The sequence below is a fragment of the Rhinichthys klamathensis genome, unplaced genomic scaffold (genome assembly GCF_029890125.1).
Source record: "Rhinichthys klamathensis goyatoka isolate OS25496 unplaced genomic scaffold, OSU_Roscu_1.1 h1tg000523l_1, whole genome shotgun sequence".
NCBI lineage: Eukaryota > Metazoa > Chordata > Actinopteri > Cypriniformes > Leuciscidae > Rhinichthys > Rhinichthys klamathensis.
This window is the reverse complement of record NW_026607002.1, coordinates 53393-69064: the sequence shown is the minus strand read 5'-3', so window position 1 is coordinate 69064 and position 15672 is coordinate 53393. Positions and strand designations below refer to the sequence as shown.

Genomic DNA, 15672 nt, shown 5'->3' with positions numbered 1-15672 from the left:
CGAACGCATTCAAATATATTTAACCCTGATGTCATTTAGGTAATTTGCTAGATTTGTATTTATTTTTATGTCACAGTCATGTGCAATCATTATGCTTACTTTTCATTAGAGCACCTTGCTTCTGAATGAAAGTAAAACCACAATTGTATGTATGACAAATTAGCGATCGCCATGCACACCGACTCGAGTTTCATTCTATGTGGCGTACATGTGACCGACCGGTACTCTAATGTGATTTTTGCATTGAATTATGTGAGCAAATTATGACTGTTTTTGCATCATTTTGAGTAGTTTGACTCATTCATTTTGACTGAGCTCGGATTTCAGTGATCTCTTTATAGCATCTTTTTCATTCTATTTATCCGTTTTCACACAAACTGAATCAAAGCAGGAGGCGTTCCTATAGACAGGGCAAATTTTGCGAATTGATTGGTTCTACCGAGCAGTAAGTGGGAGTTTTTTTGTAACGGAAAGTGCTCTGCAGTGTAGAGTGAGTCTTTTGTTGAGAAGGGTCTCTCTCTCTCTCTCTCTCTCCCTCTCTCAGAGTGAGTCATGCATGTTCAGGGATCTGCCAGGATGCGGGGAGAGAGAGAGACATCTCTTCACTAGAGATCTGTCTCTCTCTCTGCCATCTCTGGCCCTCTGTAGAGGAGTGACCTCGCGCTGCTTTTCTCTCATCGTCCTCTGTCTCCATGGATTCGGCGTTTTGTGGTTTATTTTTGGCCCCCGAGTTGCTGCTGCGTGGCGTCGGATTTTCCTGACGACCACCCGCTCCCTTTCTTCAAACCCCTTCGAGGACGCTTTCTCAGCTCCAGCATGCAAAAGATGTGGACGGTCAGCTGGGAGTTGGATGTGTCCGTTCGTGTGTAGGCTGGCATACCGAGGGGAATGCTTCACCGTGCTAAATACAACCGATTCCGGAATGAGTCAGTTACGTCCGTCGATGAGCTTCTGCACGGTCTCTCCATGAACGCCAAGGTCTCGGCCGTCCCGCCGCCGCCGCCGCCCGTGGGCGACCCTCCGTACGCCCCTCCAGCCGACCCCGAACCCTCGGAAGAGTCGGGAACCTTGTGCACCCTCATCAACAAAGTCTCCAACCTGAAATTCGCCAACTCCTCCGGTCTGCTGGGCATCAAGGGCCTGCCGTCTGCCGTGAAGGACCTGGCCGTGTCCAAACTCCAGGGAGGAGCATCAGGAGGCGGATCCGGCAGCCCAGGCTCGTCTTCAGCGCCTCACGCCCCGCTGGAGCCCGGCTTCGTGAGCTCGGGGAAGAAGTGCAGGATGGAAGAGTCTCAGCCTGGTGGAGGAGAGGGATGGAGTCTGGGCGGGACGGGCGGGCTGGTGAACAAGCCGTCTCGTGGATGGCTGCACTCCAGCGAAAAGATTTCCGGACCTGGAGTGACGTACGTCGTTAAGGTAAGATCCAAATCCTTTCTCTCTTCTTGCATTTCCCTTGTTGTTCTGTGGTCTTTGTTTCCGTGGTGTGCTGGTACAGAGGGATTATGTGTACGGTTTGGAAAAGTGTAGGTCGCCAGTTACGTTCACAACTGACCACTAAAGCACAGGCTGTTCCGCCACATACAGTACCATGCATGTTTACATGGCATCTGTTGCATTAATGCATGCATGTGGAGGTGGGCGGTATGAATGTAATTGTGTTATTTCATTTATATCACAGAAACAGTATATAGAGTGATGTATAAATAAATACAAACATCTATGCTTTCACTATTTCTTATATCACTCTCTGTTCTGGACAATGTTTGAAACTTTGTATTGTTAGTGGTTTTGCCTATTGTTTAATCATGCAGTAACGTCTTTAAGAATTTAAAATCTCATTAGAATCTTTATCATTAGAATTTAGAATCTCGTTTTATTTGTTTTCTTTGTTCTAGTTGGAACTAAATGGACTCAAATCAAAAGATGAGTATGCATAACAAATGGTTGACATTTTATAGCACGTCTTGAGTTGAGAACAAAAAAGTCAGACTAATGTTATCAACACACTTGATTTAGCATCAGTTGTCAAAAAATGGCCAGTTGCAAGTGTAATGTTGCCCAAACCTGAGAACAAGATATATATTTTTTCGTATTCCTCGTTGTATGTCATATTTATTTATATAGCGCTTTATACAATACAGATGTTTCAAAGCAGCTTCACAGTAATAAATGTTGTAAAATTCATCAATTATATAACAACTGTAAAGCAGCTCTACAGAAGACAATAGTCTCGTTATTTTGCTCAATTCAGTTCATTGTTGATGTAGTGTTGATCCAATAGCAGTGTTGATGTTGTATGTAAATAAGATCAATCAGTACTGTCCGATCATAGCCGTGAAACTCTATTTAACTCGGTATATACAGTATAGCATGCAGCCACATTTCTGCCATCACAGCCCTTCATGCATGAGAATATATTGATGGTGTTCCGGTTGTCCGTGCGACCGCTTTTTTTCTTACCTCCACAGATTTGATCTATTCAAATGAACTGCAAGTTTATCACATCAAAAGGGAAGTGCATGCAAATGGCGTAACCACGGCGACCAGTTACCAGACCAGGGGGACGTTGTTCCGGCTACAGTTCTGTTACTGTATCGTCTCCGGGGACCATGACGCGTTGCAAGACAGAGCTGTTATTCTTGTCCACATCTATATGCAAAGACAAACATGATAACTGATCTTTGATTTGTGCACGTACGCCACGCGTCTCCTGTGCATGTGGCACCTGTGCTCTGTGCATTTCATTTAAAACGCTCCCACATATATTTATCCCGGGTTCCAATGGTCAACAACCCTGGAAATATCATTTTGAATTAGTGATTTTCAATGAGTAAACTCTTGAAAAGTAATGGAAATTTCTGTAGTGCATGTACATTTTTCCTGCATACATTAGCTTTAGAAATACTCCTTTTCGGGTTATTCGCAGACATTTTTTTTTGTAGATGTTTGTGCATTAATAAGTGCATTAGTTCTAACACATTTTAGTTTGCATTATAGATCATGCATATTGTGCACTGACCTCGGGTCTTGCAGTATCATGTATTTTAAGCGTATCATCTAATGTGTTTGTGATCATATAAGCATGTTCTCGGCCTCATTGAGCTAAAGGTGACTCTGATTCGTGCGGGATGAATCATACATTATTCCCTTCTAGCTTTTTCCCTTCTGAATTGTCAGTTGCCGTCGAGGCAAAACACGAACCGTCGACACGATTGAATTAGATGATGCAAACCAATGTGCAATGGAAGGGAACTAAATGTGTTTTATTTGCTTTATTATCATTGACCAAGGTCTCTCAAAGCATTTATTTCTAGTTTGTTGTGCTTTTCGTAAGAGTTAGTTGGTAAAAGTTGGCAGCTTCAATAACAAACCCTTCCGGCGTCCCTTTGCAGGCTGAATGTGTGTTATTCTTTACAGTTCACTTATTGAGTGACCCTGTGCATGAACGCGCACACACACACACACACACACACACCATGCTCCATTTCACTAAAAGGACAGCTGCTGACATTGACTGGACAGCCTGCTTCTCAAACACTACCAGCGTTCTGACAGACTACAGACTTTAGATACGGCCTTTGCTTGATTTATGGGGTTAAGTGAAAATTTGTGCACTTAATTTATATTTATTAAAAGCAATAAGGCACTTGGGTTACAGTAAATATATAGTGCATGTTCAAAATTGTTGGCAGTTTAGTGTGCCAATGTGTGTGTGTGTTATTCTGTTAAGCTGTGTTGATATTTAGCCGGTTTCATTCTCAAGTGTGAATTTGAAAGTCACATAGAGCAATATATACGAGATAGCAAGTCTTGGCTGCATCGGCATGATTGTTTATATCCTCACAAAAATGTGAAAAACTACGTTATCGCACGGCTATATATACATATATATATATACAGGGTTTCCGCGGGGTCTTAAAAAGTCTAAAAAAAGTCTAAAATTTCAAAATCACAATTTAAGGCCTTAAAAAGTCTTAAATTTGCTGAAGTATTGTGTTCTAGGTCTTAAATCGTTTTAAACAGGTCTTAATTTTCCTTACGTCCATGTAAATCTCATTGAAATGCTCCCGCAGCGCTTTGGGATGTTTTTTTTTTAGTCCGTGGTGTTGTAGTTCCTTATTTCGCTAGTCCAAATATAATTTGCTGTATTACGACTACAAAATAGACCAACATGCAACAGCCAACAGCTTTCGTGTTATTGGCACGCGTGTCAGATACCACAGACAGATGTAAAACGGATTTTATTCAGCTATGGGGAAGTGCAAGTTTAGCGATACTTGGCTTGAAAAATCTGAATTTCGTGCTTGGTTAAAGCCAGTTGCAAACAACGTATTTGAAGCCTACTGCTTCTTATGCAAGAAAGCTATTAAATTGGGAACGTTGGGTGTACGGGCGCTGGAGTCACATGCAAAAAGTGATAAACATCTAACTGCTGTGAAGGGTCTCCATCAAACGACAGTCTTGTTCTTCCAAGTATCTGGCGGCTCCAGCACTTCTTCTACACTGCCTAGGCGAAGCCCACACAGTAGCTATGCAACTCCCGCAATCGACCTCCGTGTTGCTTTTGAATCAGAGCCAACACTAAAAGCGGAGGTGCACTGGGTTCTCCACACGGTGACAAGACACCAGTCCTACAGTGCGAATGAGGAAATCGGGGAATAGTTTCAAACGATGTTTCCGGACTCTGACATAGCTAAATCCTTCAGGTGCGGGAAAGATAAAATGACCTACATTATGCGCTTTGGAATAGCGGATTTTATGAAAACAGAACTAATTTCCAAAATCACGGGACCGTTCGTGCTGATGTTCGACGAAAATACTATGTTCAGTTTGAATAAATTAAATTACTTTGCAAGTAATTTTGAGACGCGTTTCCTTTGTACGTTATTTTTTATGTCGTGATATAGGTCTTAAATTTCATTCATACTGGTCTTAAAAAGGTCTTAAAAAGTCTTAAATTTGACTTTGTGAAACATGCAGAAACCCTGTATATATATATATGTATTAGATCCACCTTTATCCGCATACACAATATACTCATGTAAACTGTAAAGCAATATTTGTTTATTTCGTTGCAAAATGTAACTACATTGTCGCCCAGCACTTTATATAAAGATAGTTATGTGAGAATTTCCAACTGTATCCGCATACATACAGTATGTACTCATGTAAAGCGATATATAGCAAATCTCAAATGCTTGATTGTTTATATCATCATCACGAAATGTAACTCTATTATCGCCCAGCTCTAATCTGCTAAATGTGACTGTGAGGCATGAAGATAAACATTAACAATTTTTTATTTAGCTGCTTTGAAATTTGCATTGTGAAAAGTGCTTTATAAATACATTTGATTTGACTTGATTATCTTGGCATGTTACTATATAATAGCCACTTTGTCTAATACAATCAGTCAATTAGCTTCCGTCATTGTATTTAGCCAAATTCTGTTTGCCAAAACATTGCTCTGACTCATCGTCCGCTTCCGGCCTCATTTCCTGTCTGCGCTTTGAACCGTACACCAGTGAGTTAATCTGGACTATTAAGAACAGAGGCAGTAAGGAGCTAGTTTTCCATGAACCCCTGGAGTAACCGTAACTAACCGGCCTTGAATCTGACGCCGTTAGGCCGGACAGTGGGTGAGACGGTTCTCAGGTGGGTTACTGCAGGTGAGTCATGCATTTAGTCAAGGAAAGTTGTAGTGAGACTCTCGACGAGTGAGTCATAGGGCTCTGAGAGATCGGCGAGGTGACGGGCTGAAATAAGCAGAGATGTGCTGATGCATGATGTCACTGTTTATGCATGATGTCATCGACTGTTCTCATGCGCAGCTCATTTGTAATTCACTGCTGGCTGTTTTTATATTATAATTATAGAAGGATTTGATTTATTTTTATAAATATTTTATTTTAAGACTTTTTTATATAGTCCATGCAGGGTTAGGATTTTGTGTTTGAGATGAATCCTTAAAGCTGTCTTTTTTCTTTCTTTTTTTTTGTAGTTGATCACTTTTTATTTTATTTTATTTTATTCTTTTTTTTTGTGTGTGTCCTGTCCTAGGGTTAGGGTTTTGAGATTTTTATAGTTAAAATATAAAATGAGGTACATCGTTTGAAGTTGAAGTGGGTTTTTTTCTGTTTAATTTTTCTTTTTCTTTTCTTTTTTTTTATTGAATATTTTAAGAGTTTTGAGCTTTTTATAGATAAAAGAATATCAGATGAGTCCTTGAAGCTAAAGTTGTCGATTTAGTTTTTTGCTTTTTGTTGGTGATCACTTTTTTATTTATTTATTTTATTTTATTTCACTTATTGAATACTTTCTTATATAGTCCATGCAGGGTTAGGATTTTGTGCTTGAGATGAATCCTTAAAGCTGTCTTTTTTCTTTTATTTTTTCTTTTATGCTTTTTTTGTGTGTGTGTCCATGTAGGGTTAGGGTTTTGAGATTTTTATAGTTAAAATATAAAATGAGGTACATCCTTAGAAGTTGAAGTGGGTTTTTTTCTGTTTAATTTTTCTTTTTCTTTTCTTTTTTTTTATTGAATATTTCAAGAGTTTTGAGCTTTTTGTAGATAAAAGAATATCAGATGAGTCCTTGAAGCTAAAGTTGTCGATTTAGTTGTTTGCTTTTTGTTGTTGATCACTTTTTTATTTATTTATTTTATTTTATTTCACTTATTGAATACTTTCTTATATAGTTCATGCAGGGTTAGTTTTTTTATATAAGTTTTTATAGATTAAACAATATGATATGAAGGGTGTAATATTTCAGTGTCAAAATGCTTTTTTTTTCTTTTGCAGTTAATCGATTTTATTTTATTTTAGCATAAAATGACAGACTGAAAAAATGACTCTTTTATGCTAAAATAAAAAAATTAGAACAAATCCACTCACTCCTTATCCAACAAATGTGTTCAAGTGAGTTTGTGAAGTCATGTGATGAGATCAGACATGATAATGCCGTGGTATATAGAGCATATCACATCCGATGAGGGACATTGTGTGAAATCACAGTCTGTGATTTCGAGAAATTTGTGGAATTTGTTGTTTTCCTGAAGAAAATGTTTGATTGTGTGTCTGCACATGTGAGCTTGGCGTGTGTGTGTCTTTTGTATCTGGATATGTGACATTAGTCAGAAGTGGTGTGTGTGTGTGTGCGTGCGTGTGTGTGTGTGTTTAACAGTGCGTGACTGTAGACAGGCAGATTATAGTATGAAAGGAATAGTTACATCAAAAATGAAGATGCTGTCATTAATTACTCGCCCTCATGTCGTTCACAAACTGTACTTATTAATATTATTATTTGCTGTTATTTTATTGAATGCAAAAAGGGAGTTTTTGAAGAATCTTCATACAGCTCTTGTATGACCACAGACGGTAAAAAAAAAAAAAAAAATGGATGACACATTTCCGCTTTAGAAAAATGCCAAAATATCCCAGGAAGGAACCCCCTGCTAATCTCCACTTCTGGCACAGAGAGGCCAACATGAGCCGTGTTAAATGTTTTCTGAATATTTAAACTGGAAAATACAAGACTAGGAGCATTTATGAAGAAATTAAATAGCATTTATTTTGATATCATGTTAACTTTAAAGCGGTCATCACAAGCCATGTTTCCATCCACCTACTTTTATGTGAATATGTGATATTGCATAAAAAATGCTGAATGGAAACACCAAGATGCAAGAAAAACTAAACTATATTTTTTTATCTAATAAGAAGACATGCGCATAAACTACGATGGAAACACATTTACTGGATGCACAACAAAAACCTCACGTGACTTTGCCACAGCAGAAGCTGTGATTGGATAACTGGACTAACCAGCGGACCAATCGCATCGCACAGCATCTCAAACGTTGGTTTGGTGGTTCTGAAATGCCCGAGCCAAAGTCTGTCATCAGAATGATTCGGTTTAATTCCCTCCCAGAAGCGTGTCACATGTTTGGGTTCCCAAACACCAGCATCCGAACGCAAGATATCATGACGGCGTTTATTGTGTTTCATCTGCCGTAAGTCATTTATGATGACAGTGGCTTCCCCCGATTGCAGCAACTTCCATTTTTAATACAGATATTTTGCGCCAGGAAGTGATGTTGTTGTTCTCTTGAACACATGGAAACGTTGCTTTATTGGCAAATGTTTTATGCAATATTCCAATTTTGCAGAAAAGTTAAATTTGCAACGTTGCATACAGTTGGTTTGCATATTAATAAGGCACTTTATCACACACGGGCAATGACAATATCTAGTTTTAAGGAATATGTGATTATCAGCTGGTCTAATCTCGTTTGTGTCCTTTCTTTTTCAGTATTTGGGCTGCATTGAAGTCCTCCGGTCCATGAGATCCCTGGACTTCACCACACGATCACAAATCACACGGTACAACAACTCTCTGTCTGTCTACTAATGAACAAGTGTAAGATAGCCACAAACTCGTCCTCTTGTGTTGTACAAGGAATACTGGGTAATATTAGCTGAAATAGCATGCATGGATGATTCACACTCTTCCAAAGAAAGAAGTTTATCATGTCATACTGGCACCTTTAGTAATATTTTTAATGCATTATGAATGGCATTGACTGCCGATTGGAATCCATCCTGCTTTAAAGAGTTTGAGGATTTAAAGCGCCGGATGACAAAACTGCATCTGGACACTAATATAGTCATCGTTATCTTTATAGTTATTGTTCTTGGTGTGAAAAAATAGTAATTAACAGTAGTGATCGACCGATATATCGGCCGGCCGATATATCGGGCCGATATTTGCGGTTTTTACGTGTATCGGAATCGGCCGATATGCGGCTGCTGCGTTCGCCGATAGTTTTTTCCCGGCATTATTTATAGACAGGCGTCCACAGGCAGCTCTGTGCTGCTGGAGACGCTGCAGTTCACGTGCAGACCCTGCACTGTCCCTCCCCCACTAGCAGAGTGCAACCTGCGCTTCAAGATAACGGTAACTTTTAAACTTTCAAAGCATCTTTTAACTGTTTGACTGCTGAAATATTGTCAAACACTTTGAAAATGGAAACACGTTGCTTTATAACTGTTATGTGGTTGCAACTATATAGCTAAGCAAGTTTGTGGGTCCAAATGGAAAACGCGAATGACTCGTCTATAAAACTGCTTGCTTGCCATTGTATTTAGGGAGCTGCAAATAGCTGTAGGCTATCCGTTCAGTATGCATTAGGGCTGTCAATGAATATTCTAAATACGAATACCGGTATATATTCGAATAGTTTAAAAAAAACTGAATTTTGAAGGTGAAAATTAATATTCGAATGTGGAAAAACACGCCCGCGGTAGCAGACTAACGTTACCACAGCACAGCTCGCTCGGAGCGCTCAGTGTCGGTTCTATGTACTGTGAAACTTCAATTAATGTATTTGTTTCAATCACTGAATGAAGTCTGCTATATACCTTAAATTGCTTGCACAAAACTCTTGATCAGCACTCAACATTTGTTTGTTGTTGTTCATTTAAACCGGTATGCGCGGAGAGCGTGAGGGTGAGTGCGAGAGAGAGAGAGAGAGTGCGCCTGCGAGTCCGGGCGAGCCAGAGTGAGCGCTGCGGTCTTGGCCATTAGTTGATTTACTCGTTTTTTTTTGTAGTAATACGTTGTCAAATATGTTTAAACTCAAATAAGCTACTTAATACTAGTAGTTATGTCTCTTTGTATTAATTTGTCCTGTTATTGACGTAATGCGCGTCATTGACCAAATGCACGACGATATGCTCAAATATGTTTTTTTAGAGGGAATATACAAACGCCATTTGAGCAATTTTGACAGCCCTAGTATGCGTACGGTAGCTGTTACGAACACTGGTCATAGGATTAAGTAATACCAACATTGTTCCGTGCTTTTTGTGGGAGATTTATTCAGCGACCACCTGGCTGAGGTTTGGACGCGTGTGGTGTGTGTCTCCCTCGCCATCGCAGTGATATTAGAGACTAGACATGCTCATTTTATTTTATGTAGAAAAATTTAAACCATGGCAGTAAATAGTTCGTTACTTTTAAAATGAAGTACAGTGTGCACTGTGTACTTTATTATGCTGGTTGCTACTGTGTGCAATAGTGTAATTATTTTATTTATGCTTAAATATTTATTTTCAGCAGTGAACTTTTTTTTGTTCTACCTCATGTTTTTAATATTTGTTAAATATTGTTTATCTACTTGTTCTTGTTCTACCTCACATGTTTTTACTATTTGTTAAATATAGATTTTTTTTTACGTTAAATAAATGTTACTTTTATTAAATTGAGACCTGTAACATTTGTTAACATCATGTCATTTTTATGATGTAAATTGAGGGAGCAAAATGTATCGGCTCCAAATATCGGCTCAAGAAAATCGGCAGCCCGTATCGGTCATCGGCTAAGGCTGATGGGAAAAAATCGGTATCGGCACTAAAAAATCCATATCGGTCGATCCCTAATTAACAGTAGTGTTTAGCTTAGGATTTTGCTATAAAAAAATTGATAAAATTACTGTGTTCTGTAACTTAGGGTGCAAATATCAATGAATATTAATAATCACAAAAGAAAAAAATATGCACTCATTTTCCTCATTTACATTTGTTTTTTTACAATTTATTTTATAAATAAAATTATGTAAAAAGATTTAAAAAGAGGTGCAAATATCAATGAATATTAATAATAAAAAATATGCACTCATTTTCCTCATTTAATTTTTTTTTTATATTATAATTTATTAATTTATTTTATAAATAAAATTATGTAAAAAGATTTAAAAAGAGGTGCAAATATCAATGAATATTAATAATCACAAGAAAAATGCACTCATTTTCCTCATTTAAAAAAAATATTTTACAATTTATTAATTTATTTTATAAATAAAATTATGTAAAAAGATTTAAAAAGAGGTGCAAATATCAATGAATATTAATAATCACAAAAGAAAAAATATGCACTCATTTTCCTTTTTTTTTTTTAAATATATTTTAAATTTATTCATTTAATTTATAAATAAAATGATGTAAAAAGATTTAAAAAGAGTTGCAAATATCAATGAATATTAATAACCACAAAAGAAAAAATATGCACTCATTTTCCTCATTTAATTTTTTTTTTTACAATTTATTTTATAAAGAAAATTATGTAAAAAGATTTAAAAAGAGGTGCAAATATCAATGAATATTAATAATCACAAAATAAAAAAATATGCACTCATTTTCCTCATTTAATGTTTTTTATATAATTTATTAATTTATTTTATAAATAAAATTATGTAAAAAGATTTAAAAAGAGGTGCAAATATCAATGAATATTAATAACCACAAAAGAAAAAATATGCACTCATTTTCCTCATTTACATTTTTTTTTACAATTTATTAATTTATTTGATAAATAAAATGATGTAAAAAGAGGTGCAAATATCAATGAATATTAATAATCACAAAATGAAATAAATATAATAATCTGCACTCATTTTCCTCGCTTTTTAAATATATTTTATTTATTTCTTATAAATAAGATTATGTAAAAAGATGGACAAAAAAGAGTGCATCATTATATTTTTCATATCTTTTTGTCTTTTTTGACTATGAAACACAACCAAAGGTATTGATTATTTTACTAGTTGTTTGTCCAAATGAATCAGACTCTCCAATGCTACACATGAAATGATATAAATTGAAGACAATAGACGGGAGAGAGCATTTTAGTTGAGCGTGTTTAGTTTTCTCTTTTATATTATTTTTCTTATGTTTATGTATGAATATTTATGTGTTTGTTGTTTTGCTACTAGATCAGAGTTAATTGCTTTTGTACGCTGCTTTTTAGTTGCTTTAACGGTTACATCACAGTTAATGGCTCCCGTGTGGCGTTACATGACTGTTATCAGCTCTTTTATGGCACTTTTATGTTGTTTTTTCTTCTTTATTTGCACCCGCTGCCAAACACTCATTTATTGTTGCTAAAATGAGCGCATGAGATGTGAATGTAACCCATCCATGTGAGCTGCTGCTGATGAGTCATTGCGTAACATTAGTGTAGAGGCAGCAGATCGGGTCCCAGCGGACGCTGCTTGTTTATTGAACGCTGGGCTGTGTGGGCCGATCCTCATACAGACGCTGGAGATGACATGTCATATCCTCTTTTCTGCCTGACTTCCTGCTCTCTCTGCTGTAGCGTTCGCACGAACACACAACACATTGCCGACCGCTCTCTGGACACAAAGACGGGTCCAAAAACTGCATTCAACAGCAAAGAGGACTGTGATAGTTTATATTTATTGTGCCTTTTGTAAAACATCTCATCAAATGTGTCGAGAAAAAGCCTGCATTTATGTTTCTTGCATTTTAAAATTCTCATTACTGTAATTTTTAAAATCCCAATTCCGTTACTATAATACATATATATATATATTGTAAAGGATTTATACATCATGGTAGTATTTGTTGCATTGCATTTAATTTAATTTATGCTGACTTAAATAAATGTTCTACAGTAATGAGTGTCTAATGAAAATCAGCATTAATTTGAGCATTTAGCATTAAGTTGAGAATTATTTTAAAACAACTTGTCAGAACGCATTACAGAAATAGGAAGATGGTTAGAAATGTGCTTAATTGCTCTGGAAATAATGTCATTGTGCAAAATAATCTTTTTTGGTCTTAAATAGGCTTAATTTTCTTTCTACAATTTATTTTATTTATTTTGTGGTAAATATGAACATTAAAAAAAAATAACCTTATCTATATATTATTTTTAGCAAATGTTTTTTAGATTTAAAATATAAATATTCATTATATTTTTATTTTATGTGAGTTTTATATAGGTTTCTTGTTTATATAATTATTATATTATTATTATTATTTATCAACCATGTATTTATCAAAAATAGTATATTTCCTTTTCTTTCAACCTTGCCAATATATAGTATTTTTAGCATTTTTTATATATATATATATTTAAAGAGTTTTTTTATATATATATACATTTATATCATTTTCTAGTTTATGTTTATAGTGTTATTATTATTTATGTTTGCATTATTTAATATCAACCATCGGCAACCCCAGATATTATCATGAGCGTCTGCTATTGAAAATAATAATAATAAAAATAAATTTTATTTGTATTGCACTTTACATTTTAGCAATCTCAAAGTGCTACAGACCATATAGTAATAGCCCTATAAAAGCAGGTGTGATTGACAGAAACAGATCAAATCTATCCCAGAATGAACAGGTTTGCTTTGCTTCCAAACTGTTTTCACAGAGCATCATTACAGTTTGCTCTCTCTACACTTACTTACTCTTACTCATGTCTTTATATTTTCTGTAATTTCTCTCCACAGGGAGGCGATCAGTCTGGTGTGTGAAGCCGTCCCTGGTGCCAAAGGAGCTCTGCGCAAGAGAAAGGTAGAAGAGAGAAAAGAGAGATGCTTTGTGAGGAGAGAATGTGTGGAAATACGTTAAAGACAATAACTAAATAAGATGAACTATTATACTGCAATCCATTCAGTTTCACAGAAGTAGCAACTCCATTCATATTATCCATAGGAACATTTATTTTGAACGATTAAACCTTTAAAGACAGCTGTACAGTGAGCTACGAGGTTGTTAATCGATGGTATTTGCTTCTGCTGAAGCCGTCAGCCCACATTATTTCAGCTTAGTTTTAAAATAATCGTGTTTAACAGTGGAATTTGTGGTGGAAAAACTACATTACCCATAATGCTGTACTGAACATTACTTTAGTTCAGTCCCTAGTCCCTACTAAAATACTTAAATATTTGAATAAGCATATTTTGCAATATTTAATATATATATATATATACTCAACATTTTTAAAGTAGTAGTTTTTATTTCTCCATTGTTTTTAATTCGATTTTGCTGTTCGCAATGCTTCATGGGATTGTAGTTCTTTCCCTCACTAAAGCCGTTAAGTTCACAGTCTTGTGCCTTTGTATTTTTGTGTGATTTTCAAATACTTTTTTAGCTTCAAATCAAAGTTTTGAAATCCCTATTGGAGAAATAAATGGAAAAAAATACTTCCGGAACCAACGCAGCTGAAAAAGTGGGTCGGCCACTGTTGCAAAGCCTCTTAAAGTCGGATTTCCAACTTGAAAACTCGTGCAGGAAACCACAAGTCTGGTTCTTTTGTGTTGCAATTATTAAGTATTTTTGCAAATTTGATGATGCTTTTATCTGCAGTAAGAGTGTAGTACTCTCTAAATCTATTCCACGTGATTCTGCATATTTCCCTGAAAGATCAGCACAGATTCAGTGTGAGCCTGCATGTTCCCGTTGTTGTCTTAGGAAATGTTCAGTTTTCATGGAAAATAATATGTTGATGGTGCAAACATGATGTTAAAGGCATGTCAGGATGAGGCAAACTGAATTACATACCAGAGACAAGCAGAGTTACAGATGATTGTACATGACAACAGGAAGTGGACAGGAGGTGGAGGTTAGAGATGCAGATCAAGAAAGATTACATGCAAAAAAAAAAAGACCAAAAGCGGGGCATCAGAAGGTTTGGAGTGAGATAATGACGGTTAGAGATCAAATAAAGGCTGGAGAAGGAGAAACGGCATGCTGCAGTGTGTGTGTGTGTGTGTGTGGGCATACTGTTAGCACGGTGACTCATTCTGTGCTGAGCAGCAGTAATCAGGCCTCCTGCCTCCTGCTGTGTGTGTGTGTGTGTGTGTGTGTGTGTGTGTGTGTGTGATGCGCTTTGCTGCGAGGATAGCAGCCGTGGAAAGGGCCGTGTCCGCTTTCAAATGAACAGACGTGTGTGTGGGGATTTTAGGGAGCCTTTAAAGCGCGCTGCGCTGTATGTCCCGATTTAATGAAGCCGCATTGGATCAGTTTAGCACACAAACACAGAATGATGCAATTCATGTGTGTTTTTTTTTTTTTTTTTTTTTTTCTTCCATTAAGTAATATGAATGAAGACTGGAGTGATTTGAATTTAATTAATAAAGAAAAAGCGCATTTTAATAGGCAAAGCATTTACAGCTAATAGTACAAATGGAATATCAATATAATTAAAATTAATCAAATATTAAATAAATATACAAAATAAAATAACAATTCAGAATTTATAATAACAATGAAACAAATTAACATGAAATATATATATTTTTAAAATCATTCCAGTGTTATTATACAATAAGATACTATTGTAGTTTTTTTTATAATTAAATTAAATTATAATTTTTAATTATATTTTTAATTATAATTAAAAATTCCATTTTAATTTTAGTTCAAATTTTAATAATTTTGTTGTATTTTTTTCAATATGTCTATAGTTTTTATTAATTTTTATTTCGGTTTTAGTTATTTTAGTACTTGAAAAATATTTTATTTCAGTTAACATTTTTTATTTCAAACGACAACAAAATAATGTTTTTATGGTTTTAGTTTTAGTGAACTATAATAACCCTGAATCATTCAGAATATATTTAAATAAAAATGTATAATAAAAACTTTAGTTTATGTTTATAGTTTTACTATTATTATTTATGTTTGCATTATTTAATAACCATCGGCAACCCCAGATATTATCATGAGCGTCTGCTATTGAAAAGCAGGCGGGATTGACAGAAACAGATCAAATCTATCCCAGAATGAACAGGTTTGCTTTGCTTCCAGACTGTTTTCACAGAGCATCATTACATTAATAAAAATGTATAATAAA

The 15672-nt window shown here is 35.7% G+C and overlaps 1 protein-coding gene across 1 annotated transcript in view; it reads left to right on the top strand.

Annotated features, from left to right (window-relative positions):
- The first annotated feature begins 302 nt into the window (after positions 1-302).
- The window catches only part of shc3 (SHC (Src homology 2 domain containing) transforming protein 3), a 29633-nt gene continuing 14263 nt past the window's right edge, over positions 303-15672 (top strand). Inside the window, exons 1-3 of the mRNA XM_056238419.1 lie at positions 303-1416; positions 8311-8381; positions 13325-13388. Of these exons, the coding sequence (XP_056094394.1) occupies positions 889-1416; positions 8311-8381; positions 13325-13388 (663 nt within the window). The 5' untranslated portion in view covers positions 303-888. The remainder of the gene's footprint in view (positions 1417-8310; positions 8382-13324; positions 13389-15672) is intronic.